The sequence below is a fragment of the Helobdella robusta genome, assembly GCF_000326865.2.
Source record: "Helobdella robusta unplaced genomic scaffold HELROscaffold_53, whole genome shotgun sequence".
In the NCBI taxonomy this organism is placed as follows: domain Eukaryota; kingdom Metazoa; phylum Annelida; class Clitellata; order Rhynchobdellida; family Glossiphoniidae; genus Helobdella; species Helobdella robusta.
Window position 1 is genome coordinate 867,805 of NW_008705278.1, and position 15,799 is coordinate 883,603.

General features: G+C 32.5%; 2 protein-coding genes across 2 annotated transcripts; both read right to left on the reverse strand.

Annotated features, from left to right (window-relative positions):
- Positions 1–943: 943 nt before the first annotated feature.
- Positions 944–6,303, reverse strand: HELRODRAFT_114692 (hypothetical protein). Its single transcript, XM_009028160.1, has 14 exons — positions 6,250–6,303; positions 5,992–6,039; positions 5,736–5,817; positions 5,498–5,606; positions 5,090–5,289; positions 4,659–4,830; positions 4,033–4,204; positions 3,532–3,745; positions 3,063–3,202; positions 2,651–2,720; positions 2,187–2,455; positions 1,852–2,073; positions 1,621–1,707; positions 944–1,502 (listed from the first exon to the last, which is right to left on the reverse strand). The coding sequence occupies exons 1-14, from the start codon at positions 6,283–6,285 to the stop codon at positions 1,401–1,403; spliced, it is 1,923 nt and encodes a 640-aa protein (XP_009026408.1). The 5' UTR covers positions 6,286–6,303; the 3' UTR covers positions 944–1,400.
- A 2,002-nt stretch (positions 6,304–8,305) lies between these two features.
- On the reverse strand, positions 8,306–12,740 carry HELRODRAFT_179319 (hypothetical protein; the record flags this gene model as incomplete). The annotated part of the gene is made up of 6 exons (XM_009028161.1): positions 8,306–8,431; positions 8,495–8,797; positions 9,775–9,888; positions 10,449–10,960; positions 11,269–11,374; positions 12,618–12,740. The coding sequence occupies 6 exons, from the start codon at positions 12,738–12,740 to the stop codon at positions 8,306–8,308; spliced, it is 1,284 nt and encodes a 427-aa protein (XP_009026409.1).
- Between the last annotated feature and the right edge of the window lie 3,059 nt (positions 12,741–15,799).

Consider the following 15,799-nt stretch of genomic DNA (forward strand, 5'->3'; position numbering starts at 1 on the left):
GTAACTGTAGCCGTTTCTCCTATAATTATTTCTGGTCTTAGATAAGTACATCCTGCTGCGATATGTCTGGCCCAAAAATGTGGAGTAGATTGATCAACGGAATTCATATAAAGCTTATCTAGTTCTCTAATGGACTTCTTTTGATTCATTTTGGAGTACATTTTTATAAGCGGTTGAGTAGGTTTGTTGAACCATTGGCTAACTGGTGTTAAAAAATGATGAACGCGACAGGACATTTTTATAGTTTTCTGGTTGATGTGTGCATTTAACGTCAATTTTAATTATCAGGTTTTTTAAATTTTGTAACATGTTTTTTTTCAAATTATTTGTTTACGTAATAAAAGAAATTGACGTTTGAAATGCAAACATTTGATGAAAACAATAAGAAAATAATTAATGAGTCCGATAAAAATGAGTTGTTTTGAAAAAATTTTGTACATAACTTACCTAGCATTAAAGTCAAATGAATGAATGTTTGATTTTCAAATTTAAAATTAACGTGTTCTGGCTTTTATATTTTCATCTTTCTTTTCCTATAACTTCATTTGCTCTCAAGTTTTGTTTTTTGGTGTTTTTTTGGAATATAAAGTCGTTTTGATAAGACCACGCTTGAAAAATTTCAATCATTTGTTAGGATTTCATTAAAAGGCAACTTTATACCAACTTTAAATAACTTTTAAATTTGTTTTTTATTTTGCTAAATTAAATTTTGATGAAGAGAATTTTCGCTTGTGGCAGGACAAGTTCGAAGGTGAAACCACCCTGGAACGCTTCAATGAAGAAGACGCAGCTGTCTGGATTAATTTCGCTAAACTTTTATAACAACACTATATAAAAACTTGATAAAATAACACTAAACTGAAAATATTAAAAACTTATTGAAATAAAATCGCTCATAAAAGGTGTTGTTTTCGTTTCGTTTTTTGAAATAAAATACATAACCGATTTTATCGACAGTAACTTAATAAAAAATTTGCGTTAAATTTAGGTACTACCAGCATAATATAGAGTTTTAGTTTTATTATCTTGAGTAATTGTTAGGAAAGGCACATCGCATAGGTACTGCAGTTAAAAATTTTGAGAGGACCTTTCTGGCAACGAATCAGATTGTCCAATTACAATTTCTAAACCAATTTGTAAAAACTAAAAGAAAAATCACAATTATAATTTTTTTCTAACAAGACAATGAACAAAATAATCAGAAATGACCAAAATCACTGTATACTGAACAACATCAAAGACAAACAAACTTCGTGCTAAATGTAAAAAAAAAACATTACAAAATAATATTCAAACAAATAATAAGAGTCAAATGTTAAAGTTTTGTATAAACAAAAAGGTCAACACCAACAACATACATGAATTACACTCAGGAATTTGTATAGTGTATGTACGTACGCTCACTGTAGATATTTTTCCAAAATTAAAATCAGACGTTTGTTTTCATCAGCGTAACTGATTGGTGTGGCCTGTATGCATGCTGTCTTCAAACGACTTTCATCCTTATTAGCGGTAAAAAATTAGTATAAATTTAGAGATAATTTAAAAAATTGACATTAATTGAATGTAATAATTAAATTTAAGAACTATCTTTTATAATTGAATGTAGAATATACAAACATTATATTTCTCTACTTTTGATCTCAGCTTGAAGGTAAATGTAGAGAAACTGGCGTTAGTGAAAACCTGATCAAATCGTGTGGAGTCCTGTTTGGATTGATTGAGAGATGAGACGTCAATCTTTAATTTCACGGACCACTAACAAAAAGCCAGCAAATAATGAAAAAATAAATTAAAAGTGTAAAACTAAGAACATGTTTATAGAGAAAATGACAAAAACAAAAGTTCGACCGTATCTTTGAGAGCACCCAACTCATCAGCTTTAATGTTGAGGATGGTTTCAGCGACCTCGTTGAAGGCTGTCACCCACTGGCTCTCTGTAAAGTCACTAATGTTCATCTGGAGTATGAGTCTCCACTTAAACGTGCCAAACTCTTTGGAGCATTTTTCACATCTGTAAGAAGAGTTGCCACAATCTACTACCTTCTTGTTGCAATCTGGCTGGGGGCAGGCCTGGATTAAAAGGCGAACAAGATGGTAATCGACAAACAGATCTAAATAGAAAATTAGTGAAAATAATCGTTATGAGTAGTTCCATCATCTTCCCCCTCATCATCATCACTAACCTTGTAAAGACTGTTGTCTTTCTTGAAGACAGGAATGGTGGCAGTAGCCATGAAATAGTTGGCAGCCTCACCATCATGCAGTTCATTCTTTGACTCCAGCATCGTCTTGTAGAGCAGAGGTCCCCCAAATGAAGAGGTCTGTTCTTTCTTGTACTCGGAGTACTCGGCACTGCAACCGACATTATCGAACCAGCCTCTCAGTGAATGACATTCAGGGAAGTCTGGGTTCTCCAGTATTTGTGAATTGTTTGACTGGCTGAGAGAACGACCTGCATCGGTTGGTTGTTTCTAAGGTTGAAGATTTTCTTCAAGATATTCAAATTTTTTAAATGTAATAGTTACTCATCAATGACAACATTAGCTAGTTTATTGAAGGCTCATTTTAATGAATTAAATGTTTGATAAAGAAAGTACAGAGTAGCAAAACAATGAAATTTTATTAAACAAAAATTACAAAAAACTACCTCCAAAATCAGTTAAACGGACGCCCTTGATGGCTAAAACAGGATTGCCTTCAGCCTTGAAAGATTCGGCCTTAAAAAATTTGCATGTATAAATAAATAAACAAATGAATGAATAAATAAAATTTACAAATAAATAAGATTTATAAATAAACAGATGATGAATAATGAACGAAATAAATACAAGTCAGAGGAGTAAGAACAGCACCAACAAAAAAAGAGAAGAAAACAGCGATATAGTAAGCAAAGCCTGATAAAGTAAGTGCTGATGGTACTAAAACATAGCAAACATGTTAAATTTAACAGAAATATTTCTAATTAGACCAGATTTGGCAACAATAACCAAAAAATAAAAATTTAAAAATACGAAAAAGAACCACAAATTTATAATTTAAAAAAGAACCGATAGACCAACATAATCTCCCCAAAGTGTCAGTGTAACTTGAACTTTGCTCTGGTCAACGAGTGTGATGTCCCTCTTCTTGATCTCCTTGTTTGATTGTCTCTGGGTCACGACCTTCAAGTCGCCACAGTCCTTCACAACTGCTATCACATCTGAACAGTTTGTGTTGGGTTTTAAAGATTTAATGATGCTTTGTGCTACCAGATTTTTCTACAAATAATTTTAAGATTCTGTGATGCATGATTTGATTTTTAAACAGACGATTTTGTGAAATGGCAGTTGAATATAGTGAATAAAAAATCATAACATTTAAATTGTAAATGACTTTACAGCAAATGTTAAATAAATGAATGAACCAAAACAAGAAGTTCATAAACGACAAAGCTAAAAATACTTAGAACTAAAAAAGCCTAATAAAAAGCAGGAAAAAAAATACAATTTTTTTATAAAAATCAAAACAAAGAATAAAAAAAATCCCGACCGACGATAACATTCGGCTGCATTTGTTCAAACTTGTCAATTCCGACAAAATTGAAACTGATGGAAGGAAGTTGCTGGCCGTCATCATCACAATCCTCACCATCAGCACATGGGATCACCTCCGTCTCACCAGTGAATGTCAGTTCAAAATCATTGTTCAGGTTGGAGAACTGCTTGTTGGCTATTTTCAATTGGGCCTTCCTTATGAAATACACCTTCCAAGAATAAAAGTTTCAAGTTTTATTTAAATAAACATTGAAAAATTAATCTAATTAGCTATTAAAATTTGCCCTAATTGAGAAAAATTAAGCCAAATTGTTTGACATCTTTCAAGAGCAAAACGTTTTCAAGTTTTACTGAGCTATCTTTAATGGCACTTAATGAAAAATTAATAACATTAACAATTGATTGAGAAAAATCAGGTAGAATAGTCTAATTAGATTGAAATTAAATTTAGATAAATTTTTTTTTTAATGATTAATTAATTAATTGTTTGAATTACCTTGTTGACTTCTATCATATCAAAGAACTTGTCAACCTCGTTTTTGAACAAGGTGGCTCGGATCTCGCCCGACTGGTCGATGAGATTCATCGAGAACAATTTACCTTCACCTTTTGAGTTGCTCCAGGTTTTTATTGAGGATTTCTGGGTCACTCTCGCTTTTATAGTCCATCTGGAGAAAGTTTAATTTTTTCAATTTAAAGAAAGAATTATTCTACAAAAAAATTGGAAATTATTTTAACAAGATTATTCAGATGATTAATGATTATTTAACATTTAGAATTGGTTTTGTTCTATTAGAATCAATATATTTAATATTTTATTTTAAATTTAACCATTTATTTTGAATTTATTCATTACAATTTATGTTCCCATTTTAAAAAAACCATCAAATCATAGGGGTTAATAAGGTTAAAGGTCAATCTGAAGGCCGCTGAAACCTACAAATTATTTTTAAATTTAAAAATCTAATATACTCATTTTCCAAAAATTATTTTTGTTGATGCTTACGTTGGGTTATTTATTACCATTGTTAATGTCACTATTGTGAGAAAATGATTGCAACTATATTAACATGTGCACTTGCTTCAGAGGTTGAACATAACATACATAGAGCAACATATCACCTGTTAAGATATGGGTTGAGTGAAGAAATGGAAGTGATCTTTGAAGGGGTGTCCAGCATGGATGAATTGTTTTTGTTAATCTGTTGCGACACAGATGACGAAGTTGATGATTGTGTCCTCTGTTGTTGTTGCTTGGCTGAGGTGTTGTCAAATTGGCTTTTGCCGCTGAAACCTACAAATTATTTTTAAATTTAAAAATCTAATATACTCATTTTCCAAAAGTTATTTTTGTTGATGCTTACGTTGGGTTATTTATTACCATTGTTAATGTCACTATTGTGAGAAAATGATTGCAACTATATTAACACGACAAGTTCTGTAAAAAAAATTTCATATTTCATCAGCTTAGTAGACATCATCGTAACAATTAACTAGAATCATCATTAATAATCATCATAAGCCTCATCATCCTTATCGCCATAGCAACCAACCAGAATTATTATTACTGTTGTTGTTCTGTGCTTGCAGAGGTAACTGCTGCCTCAGATCAGCAGCTGCAGTAGCAGCTGTCACATTGCTATTGGTCAGTTCACCAGCTGCTTGCTGCTTGTATGGCTGGGGATTACCAATCTTTCCACCTACAATTGAACTCACGCCCAGCACTGTCAACTCTAGGACAACCACAACACGTCTGTTCATGACATTCAATTATGAATCATAAATTATTCTGATTATAATTCATAATAAATTATGAACTCACAAATTAATAATTTATAATTCATAATAAATAAAGAATTAAAATAAATTATAAATAAATACTCCTAACCTAAATCAATAGTAATAAAATAGGCTAAGAAAAAAAATGACCAAACAATGAAAAACAATGAAACCGTGATTACTTCTCAGCTTGAATGATATTACAGATGTACTTATCTAGCCTGACGACTGCATTGATGTCGATCTGACCACTGGTCACTTTGTCATTCAGCTGAGTGGCCAGCATGACGGCTGCAAATGAAATTTTAAATGAAAAACGAATAACATTATAATTATAAAAAAATTATAATAGAATATTATATATTTAGGATTAAAAAATAAACAAACAACTTGAGAAAAAGGAAGCATGAATGTATTAACATGAGACAGTGTGGACCCCATCCGAGAGCAACAACCTGAACCTTTCCGGGCCCTGGCCCGCCCCAACAATCTTTTTGTGGCCCTGGAGAAAAAAATCAGTGAAGAGTAAAAAACCAATAATAATTTAATAAATGTTAAAAGTTATTATATACGTAATTCCATATATTGTTAACTTACGAATGAATGCTGGTAGATGAAGAAATAGAAAGTGAAACCAAAAGGAAATTAAAAAAATATAAAAAAAATAACAACAAACCAAGACTTGCACCACAGGTTTCTCGCAGGGCAGTCCCGACATTACCTTCTGTGAGATGATCAAAATCATGTTAGTGAAATTTAATTTCAAACCGACGAATTCCGAAAAAAAATCATCCTTTCCTTGGCTTGGCAGGTCATCAACATCATCCAGCATCAATTTTCATTTCAAATTTCAATTCATCTCATTAACACACCATCATCCAAATTTACAAATTGGAGAATTCATAAATTTCTGAAGAAAAAAACACAAATTTACTTCCAAACTGTTGGCTGTTAAAGTAAATTTCGCCATTTTTCGTCTAATTTTCTTAATTTAGTTGAATTAGTAAACGGCGGGAAAAGTGAGATATGCTCTCATCAGAATAAATTGACAAAATTTATGGGAAGCTATCAAGCAAATAATGGTCTAATAAAACTGCAAATTACGTAGGTATTTCATGAATTTTAATGATTTTAATGTTTTAATGAACAGTTAACGACTAATGTATTACACAACGTATACAATTAAAATAGTTTTTATACGTATAGTGTCTTAAATATATACAAAATTTTATATTTACTTATGTCATATCTGTGTACCATATATATTTTAATTTATAAAACCTGTGTAAATCAAATCATCATATATATTTAAATTCATAAAACCTGCATCAAATCAAACTCTCTTTTCTGATTCTGACTACAAAACTGACGGAACAAAATGTTCATGAACAAACCAGAACCTGAGATATCATCGAACAGAAGAACAAATGAACGGAAGAACTAAAACAGGCGCTTACTTTATCGAATATATTTTAAAATTTCTACAACGAAAACACGATTTAAGAAAAATAATTTTATTGGTTTAGTGAAAAATGTATTCATGTACTCCAAAAGGAATCCAAAATGCTGCCGTCAGATTGGCCACTGGTCCCAGTAAACGGGATTAATCACATGACAAAGGGGTTGGAGAATCAACACTGGTTGCCGATCATGGAACGAATAGATTTAAGATGGCGGTTTTGGTGGTAGTATACATGGTGTGGTGATGGTCCAGATTATTTGAAGGAGATGTTTCGCAAGACTGAAGTTGATGTGGGACATACCGACATTGCGTTCGGTTTCATCAAAAATGATGTTAATTCTCAGGATTAAAACAAAATTGGGTGACAGATGTGTGCAGGTTGCTCTGCCAAAAATACGGAACAACAAAAACAACAGTGGAGCAGATTGTTTTATTAAATAATTTCAGACGAGAGTTAAAAAGTTGTTTGTTCAGGGAAACATTTATTCACAGTTAAATCCTCTGAGTAGTGCCAACAGAGTGAATCAATAATAATAATAAAAATATTAATAATACTTAAAAAAATCATTGACAGTGAGACAGCACGTTAAAACGGGTTGAAAAAAAAATTTGAAGCGATTGAATAAAAGCAAATTGAACAATCATTGATAGCGGAAACAATGCGTTATTCATACAGTTGCCTAACAGCTGGGCCAAAATATTTTGTTTAAATGTTAAGAATGACGACTTAACAATATATTTTTATAGTTCTATTAATTCATTTGAATACAAGTGCATTTGCATAACATTACATTCTTATGTAGGTGGGGAGTTCAAGTTTCTTGCGGTTGAATGTCTCTGAGAATTGTACTACTGCTTTTGTTCATTTCATGTTACACGATTTTTAAAAAGTTATTTCCAATGTTTTTCGCGTAAAAGTTTTATATTTAAATCAAATTTCATTATATATATGTATGCATATATATGTATATATTATATATATATATTCATTGTGTGTGTATGCATGTTGGTGTGTTTGTGTGTGTGTTTTTCTGTAGACATGAATGAATTTAAATAAATGCAGTGAGATGAGAATCTTAGAAAATGTAATTTTTAATAAATTAAAAAAATGCCAGAAATAATTGTAAAAACTAATACAATTGGAAATAAAAAAAATCGTTGCAGATTAACGTTGGTGATTATTAATAAATTCATCGATTTGTTGTAATGGGTTTGGATGTCTCAGATTGAATTCATGCGTTTATATGTCTGTGTCTGTATATATCGGCTTGTATTTATGTGTGCCTGTATGTGTGCCTGTATGTGTGAATGTATGTGTGAATGTATGTGCATGTTTAAGTGTGTATAAAAAAATTTCAATTGTGTTTTTTGAAGTGACTTTTTATGACAAGTCATTCAGTATAAGTAAGTCGGTAAACTTCGAAATAAGATAACATTGTGTGTGTATGAGTGTGTGTGAGAATGTGAGTTTGTGTGTGTGTGTGTGTGCGTGCGTGCGTGTAAGTGTGTGTAATCCTGAACTAATCTATTAGTCATATTCAATACATTCATCATAATTGACATACACATCATTATCAACGGCTTCTGAATAGGCCTTGTTTTCGATACGCTGTTGTTGTTGCTGTGACGGCTGCTGCTGCTGCTGCTGCTGCCGCTGTTTACGTTGTTTTCGATAATGATCCTGTTGTTGTTTTGGTTGTTGGGAGTTGAAACTCACCGGATACAAAGCCGTAGAACTTCCGGTTTCATTGTTTATCATTATACTGTCTACTTTGCACCTCACAATCTCATCATTCTGGCTTTCCTCCATGCCAGCCGAACCATCTTTCCATTTCTTTTTCCCTTTTCGACGTGCTTTTTCTTCTCTACTGGCATCTCCCTCCTTGTGCGAGACAAGTGTATTTTGGTATACTGGGTCGTCTTTATTTTCAACGTCTACATCGTAGGCAGGCTCGTCTAAACGGCCGACCCTGTTCTCGTATATCTCCTCGTTTATAGGCGAGACAACAGGTGGCAGAGGCTGCATTTGAAAATTACTTTTTAAGATGTGAAAGAAAAAAAATTTAGCAATAATGTTAGTAATTATTTCTGTAATTCTGTAAATGTGTAATAGTTTGTGTAATGAATGTGTGTAAATGTGTAATGGTTTGTGTAATGAATGTGTGTAAATGGGTAATAGTTTGTGTAATCTATCTTTTGCTAAGCTTATAATTTTATGAATATTTCTTTTACTGATAATTAACAATGCTGAAAATAATCTACGGTCAATTTTGAAATTAAAGTTTATTTATTACTGTAGTAAAAAGTTTTGACAAATGTCACAGACAGAAATATGTCTGCTGCTTAAAACATGTATATCATAATTTTAAAGATAAAAACACCGAAGATTAGTTGTTATTTAAAGTTAATTTACTCAACAACAACAAAAATTTAATCTGGTTTGTTGATTCACCGTCTGACAATTAATTAATTTTTTCGATTCCATGTGTTATTCCCGCCAAATTTGAAAAAATTGATAAAAATTTAATTAAACAATAAAAAAAATTGTTTCCATGTGTTTATGTATGTGTAAGTATATAAGTTTGACGTGTGTGTATGTGTGTATGTGTGTGTGTGTATATATGTGTGTGTATGTGTGTGCGTAATATATTAATATTATTAAATATTAATTACGATAATTTGAATGTATAAACTATAAAGTAACGGTAGACATGTACTAACACAATCTTCATAATTTGTTACTTGAATTCGGTGTTCTTTTTTGGTCTTTATTTAAGGAGGAGAAATTTTAATTTTAAAATTTCATGAAGGTTGAATAAATTCGCATGCGATATTTTCAACAATTTATTGAGAAAAAAAACTATGAAGAAACCAACCAATCATCTTCAACTGACTAACCGACCGACCAACCAGCCACTTAAAACCAATGAAACCCGACCAAACCGACCAACCAACCGACCGAACAACCATCCCATCCCTACTCACCGGATCACGAACGTAACTGTTTTTATTTTTTGATGTCAAAATTTCTTCCTTAGAGGAGCTAATGGAATCATCGTCCAACGAAGGCAGATTTTTTGGCTTAGGTCCGGGTTTGCGGAAGAAGTTTTTCTGAATAAAAATAATTCATTCACAGTTTGTTGTTTCTTTTGAATTTTATTTTATATGACTGATTCTCCATGTTGAATTTTGAGTCTGTAAGTTTATTATTATATTAAAATAACTATCTGAAAAATAATTTAATCACAATATTACAACGCTTCGCTTTTGTTGATTCTATAAATGGTGTTCGTCAGCTGTTCAAATGAAACTCATCACGTTATGAAATAAATCTTACACTGGTTACACCAAGACATCACATCACGCACACACACACACACACACACACACACACACACACACACACCACACACACACACACACTTCTATATTTTCTAGTCTGCTTAAACGTAGAGTGGTCTAAACGAGGAAATATATGGAATAAAATTCTCCATTCCTAATAATATATATATATATATATATTATTAGGTAGATTTATATAGCGCCCTTTCATCAAATCTCAAAGGCGCTGAAACAAATCTCAAGGAAACAACAACCAATATATGTATATTATATGTATATTTTGCCAACAACATGAAAATAATAATTTAAAATGAGCAAACATTACTAACTCTCTTGAAACAAATCAAAAATATGACCAGAGGGATGAAAATGACCAAGACCCCTGCCAACGCTATCAGAACAATACCCCAAACTGGAATTTTTATTTTCTCACAGATTCCACCAGCAGTTAATTCGTAACCAGATTCACACGTGGTGCAGATGAGTTTTTGCGACGTGTAGTCGTAGCTACATTCAGCGCACCTAGGAATGGTGGCCATGACGTTACTGTTGATATTATTGGTGGTAGTTGTGGTTGCGATTGTGGTGATGCTGTTGGCGGTGGTGGTGGTAGTGGTGTTGTGGATGTTTTTGGTGGCATTGCTGGTAGTGTCGTTGTTGAGGCCAATGTAGTTAGCGATTGGGTAGTTGTTGATGATGTTAACAATGTTGTTGTTGACGCCCTGGCAAGGATAACAGTTCTTGATGTAGTTTGAATGAATGTTGTATGGAGAAGTTGTTGCAGTTGGATAGAGCGTCTGATTCGTCCGAATCGACCCGGTTAATAAAACTCCCTCAAAAGCTGAATGTTTTCATAAAATATATACGTACATGAAATTTTGAAAAACAACAAATTTGTAAATATATTTTCCATTAATTATTATACATTCAACGGTATGGAAAATAATTGTTAATGTATAATATACACAAAAGTTTTAAAATGTATATGTAATTTTTCTATCCAAATTAAAATAAAACAATTTTCCAAAAAAAACTCATAAAACTCTGAATGAATGAACGAACGAACAAACGAACCTACGAACAAACAAACGAATAAATTAATAAATGATTAAAAAAATAAATAAATTTTAAATAAATTTTATATGACACCGGTAGTTGTAGTAGCTGCTGTTTCGACGGCTGCGGTCGTCATGGTGGTCGCGGTGGTGACCGCTGCGTAGTAATAAGTTCCAAGTGGACACGATAATGGGGACATCTAATTAAAATTATAATTTGAATCAATTAAAAAATTAATTTTACCCAGAGAGAGAGAGAAGAGAACGTCATTCAATACACCACAAACATAACATACGTTGCAAACACACACACCACATACACACACAGACACACACACAAACATACACACTCAGACAGAGTTTAGATCAATATACCACATACATTCACATATATTTTATATGATAGTTTCTAATCATTAAACCATCACACTGCTATTAATCTATTTTTATATTTTTCAGTTACGTGTCAGTTGTCTGTCAGTTGACACATGTCTGTCTCGTTATTTATTTCTTTTACGTTATTTATTTTATTTGTCACATATTATTTATTAGTTGTAAAAAAGTTTGTTTTTCTAATAAATGAAGCAAAAAAAAAATAATAGTAGTGTAGGAAAGGGGTGGGCAAACTAAGGCCCGCGGCCCTCGAGGCCGAAAAAGATTTGCAATTTAAGTACATATGCGGCCCTTCAAAGATAAAATAGTTTTCAATGCGGCCCTCACAGCAAAAGTTTGCCTAGAGAATGCCTAGGAGGTTAGAGAATAGGTGAAAATCATTACAAAAATTTGTTAAATCAAGAGTGGAAATCTATCGAATAGGTTGAATTCATTCATAAGTAGCCTAAATCTAATTATAATATATTCAACTCAGAAATTGCAAGTAAAAAAACAATACAGGATGTTTACAAATTATAAATTAGAATCACAATTAAACCTACGTGAGATGCCTTAATCAATCAATCAATCAATTAACTAACTAATTAGTTAATTGATTGATTGACTGACTAATTATTCAGATTGTTAATTAATAATTGCACGTAAAGCATCAAATGACTTCTTGATAACTGATCATGATTTTATGATGAAGAATGGTGAATAGCGAATACTAAGGTATGTAGTTAATAGAGAAACACACACAACCATACACACACGCGCGCGCGCACACACACACACAACACACAAAAATCACACAAACAAAAAAATCATATCAGACGTACTAACGAACACATTGAAATAAACATGGTTGTACGTGAGGTATTACATATCTAGGCACGCACGCGCAAGCATATGTAACTATACACTAATTCATTTCAAATTTTAAAGAAATTAACTCCAATTTTCAGGTAAAATATTGAAAAATAATAAAAACTTTGAATGAATAATTAAAATGTAATAAGCAATTATTCATAATTAACCAATAAAAAGACAGATGGTTGATTCACTTACGTTAACTTCCTGGTAATAATACGCTGCGGTGGCTGATGATGATGCTGATGATCGTATCGTCGTTGCTGAGCTGTGCTGACAAGTCAGCAGCAAGACAATAAGCGTACAATATCGAGTACACATTTTGCATTTGATGTCGACGCCTTTGTAGTAATAGTGGTGGCAGTAGTAGCAGCAGTTGTAGTAGTAGAAGTAACAGCAGTAGCAGTGGCTGCAGTAGTAGCAGCAGCAGTAATTGTTGTTATTGTTGCCTTCTGTTGTTGTTGCAACTTGTTTGAAAAAGTCGTTGTTGTTGTTACTCTTATTACAATAACTTACTCGATGACGTGATCGATGCTGTTGATGTCATTGTAGCTAATTTCACAGTTTGATTATATTGCTTCCGGTGTCATATGCAACATTAACGCATGTTAGAATCTGTTTGACGGTGACATTGTCAACTATTTCATAATGTTTTTGATGATGTCATTTATAACTTACTCAAAAATGTTGTTAATGACATTCTCACGAGAGTAAACTTCCAGTCATCTGTGATGTTATATTAGTGCTATATTATAAGTATATAAATGTTTGCAAACGATATATTATGGTGTCTTTTATAAATGTGTGGTTTGAGACCATTTCGAATTAGAAGTACTCTGTTATAGAAGAGTGTTGTTGAAATTTTTTTAGGCTCTAGTCATTTTTACAACGCAATCATTCCACTTTTCATGTAATTGCCCGTTTAACTGTCTTTAAGGAAAGGGTTTTTGCATTAGTAATGGGATTATGCTGTTGTTGTTGTTGTGATTATTTTTGCTGTTGTTGTTGTTAGAACTTTATTTGTTGTTTATAACTTATTTTTGATAAAGTTTCTGATATATACTCTAAAAAAATTTTTTGTTAACCAAAATTTTTAACTATTTTGTAAAGAAGCCATATTGTTCTTTAAACTGAGGATGTATGTTGAGTTTTTTAACTGCAGTTTTGTTTCAGTAGGTCGGTTCTTTTGTTTAGGCTGTTGTGAGGATGTTGTAGTTGATGTAGTTGATGTGATGATGTTGTAGTTGATGTGATGATGTTGTAATTGATGTAGTTAATGTGATGATGTTGTAGTTGATGTAGTTAATGTTGTAATTGATGTTGTTACTGTTTTTATTGTTGTAATAGTTGCTGTGAGGAAAAAATATCTTAACGATCCATCTTGTTAAATATGTGTATGTATTTAACAATGTTATATGTACATCAGCCAACAAAACAGCGAAAATACAACACACCAACGATTCTAATGCTAAATTATTTTGGTCAATATTTATAATAAAGAATTATAGTTAAAATTATTTTAAATATAATTTGCAAATATCAGTTATTGTAATTTTTCATGATAATAAAAAAATTAATCAAGTTGAATTAGCAGCATAGTTAGTGTCGTAACGTTAGTTCATACAAAGATATTTGTAAATCAGATCAGTATGAAATCATATTCATATATTCAAATATATACACACAAAGATATACAAAGATATTTGTAAATCAGATCAGTATGAAATCATATTCATATATTCAAATACATACACACACACACACATATAAATATATATATATATGTATACGTGTGTGTGTGTGTGTGTTGTGTGTGTGTGTGTATGTGTGTGTGTGTGTGTCTATCAGACTGCAGTGCACTAGGAGATAGTAATTTTGTTATGTTGTAGGCACTTATGTGAATCTGGCTGAGCGGGTTTCAGGCACCTCGCAGAGTCACACGTAATTCCGAATGCAAGTATATTTACACGCGCACAACACATACACACACACAACACACACACACAACACACACACACACGCACACAACACACACAGTTGTGTTGGTGTGGTGGCCCAAATGAAAGAAAGTTCATCAAATATTAACGACAATTTCCAACAGGCCAACCAACCATTTCTGGAGTTTATAGTCACAACTCACCTCGTGTTCATGCATTCGATGATGGATATTTCTGAGAGATGGTATCAGTCGTATATTTACCAAAATTTACCAAAATCTGCTAAATGGTTTTAACTTTTTTGGCCGCAGGTGTCATGAAAACGAAATGTTTTTTTCATCTTTACTGAGATTTATGATTTGATCGTCTTGAAAAAAAATAGCTGATATTTTAGGGGTGCATTTTTGAGTGCATTGAATGAGCGTTGAATGAAAACGACTGATGCAAGAAGGAATGAAAGAATCATCCCATCCGACCAATTATTAGCCAAATTACAACTGTCACCTATCCTGTTGCAAAATTCTTGAACAAAATTTTAACCCCATATATTCCAAACAATCACACACTACAATCTTCCCGTGAGTTTATTAATCTCCTCAGCATTAATAAACCATCCAAATTTATTGCCTCTCTGGATGTTGAATCATTATTCCCAAATGTACCAATTCATGATACAATCGACATAATTATCAACACCGTTTACCACTCAGATATGGTTCCATTGAACATACCGAAAGCACAACTGAAGTCCCTTCTTCAAATTTGCACTACTGAAGCACCATTCCACAGCCCCACAGGCAAACTTTACAAGCAAATCGATGGTGTCGCTATGGGTTCCCCCCTTGGCGTCCTATTTGCCAGTTTTTACCTAGGACAGCTGGAGAATGAAACATTCAAAAACAATGCAAGTTTAAAACCAAATATCTACGCAAGATACGTGGATGATATCTTTGTCTCCTATAACGATCCTGAACAAATCACCCAACTTCTTGGTACCTTAAACAAATCAAAACTTAGATTTACCATTGAAAGTGAAAAGGAACAACGTTTACCTTTCCTCGATGTGTTGGTCACCCGTGGCGAAGAACGATTCAAAACCACGGTCTATGTCAAAGAAACGAATACAGGAATTTGTTTGAATGGACAAAGTGAATGCACTGAACAATTTAAAGACAGCACAATAAAATCATTTGTGAACCGGGCATTCACACACTCTTCCGATATTGAAAATCGCGACGCTGAATTAAAGAGAGTCACCAACCTGCTTGTAAACAATGGATATAAGACTTACTCTATTGAAAAGATTGTTAAAAACAAATTACTACACAGCAATAACCTTCCTAATACCAACAACCAAGATAACGACATTATCTTGTATTACAGAAATCACATGTCAACAGCATACAAGGTAGATGAAGCTATTCTTAAGCATATCATCAATAA

What these genes read in the sequence shown, in the direction of transcription:
- HELRODRAFT_114692 (XM_009028160.1), bottom strand. Translation starts at nt 6,285, where the DNA reads ATGGCGAAATTTACTTTAACAGCCAACAGTTTGGAA. An exon ending in ATATGATAGAAGTCAACAAG is followed by an intron (nt 3,746 to 4,032) that starts GTAATTCAAACA and finishes TATTCTTGGAAG; the next exon opens with GTGTATTTCATAAGGAAGGC. An exon ending in CAAAAGTAGAGAAATATAAT is followed by an intron (nt 1,503 to 1,620) that starts GTTTGTATATTC and finishes ACCGCTAATAAG; the next exon opens with GATGAAAGTCGTTTGAAGAC.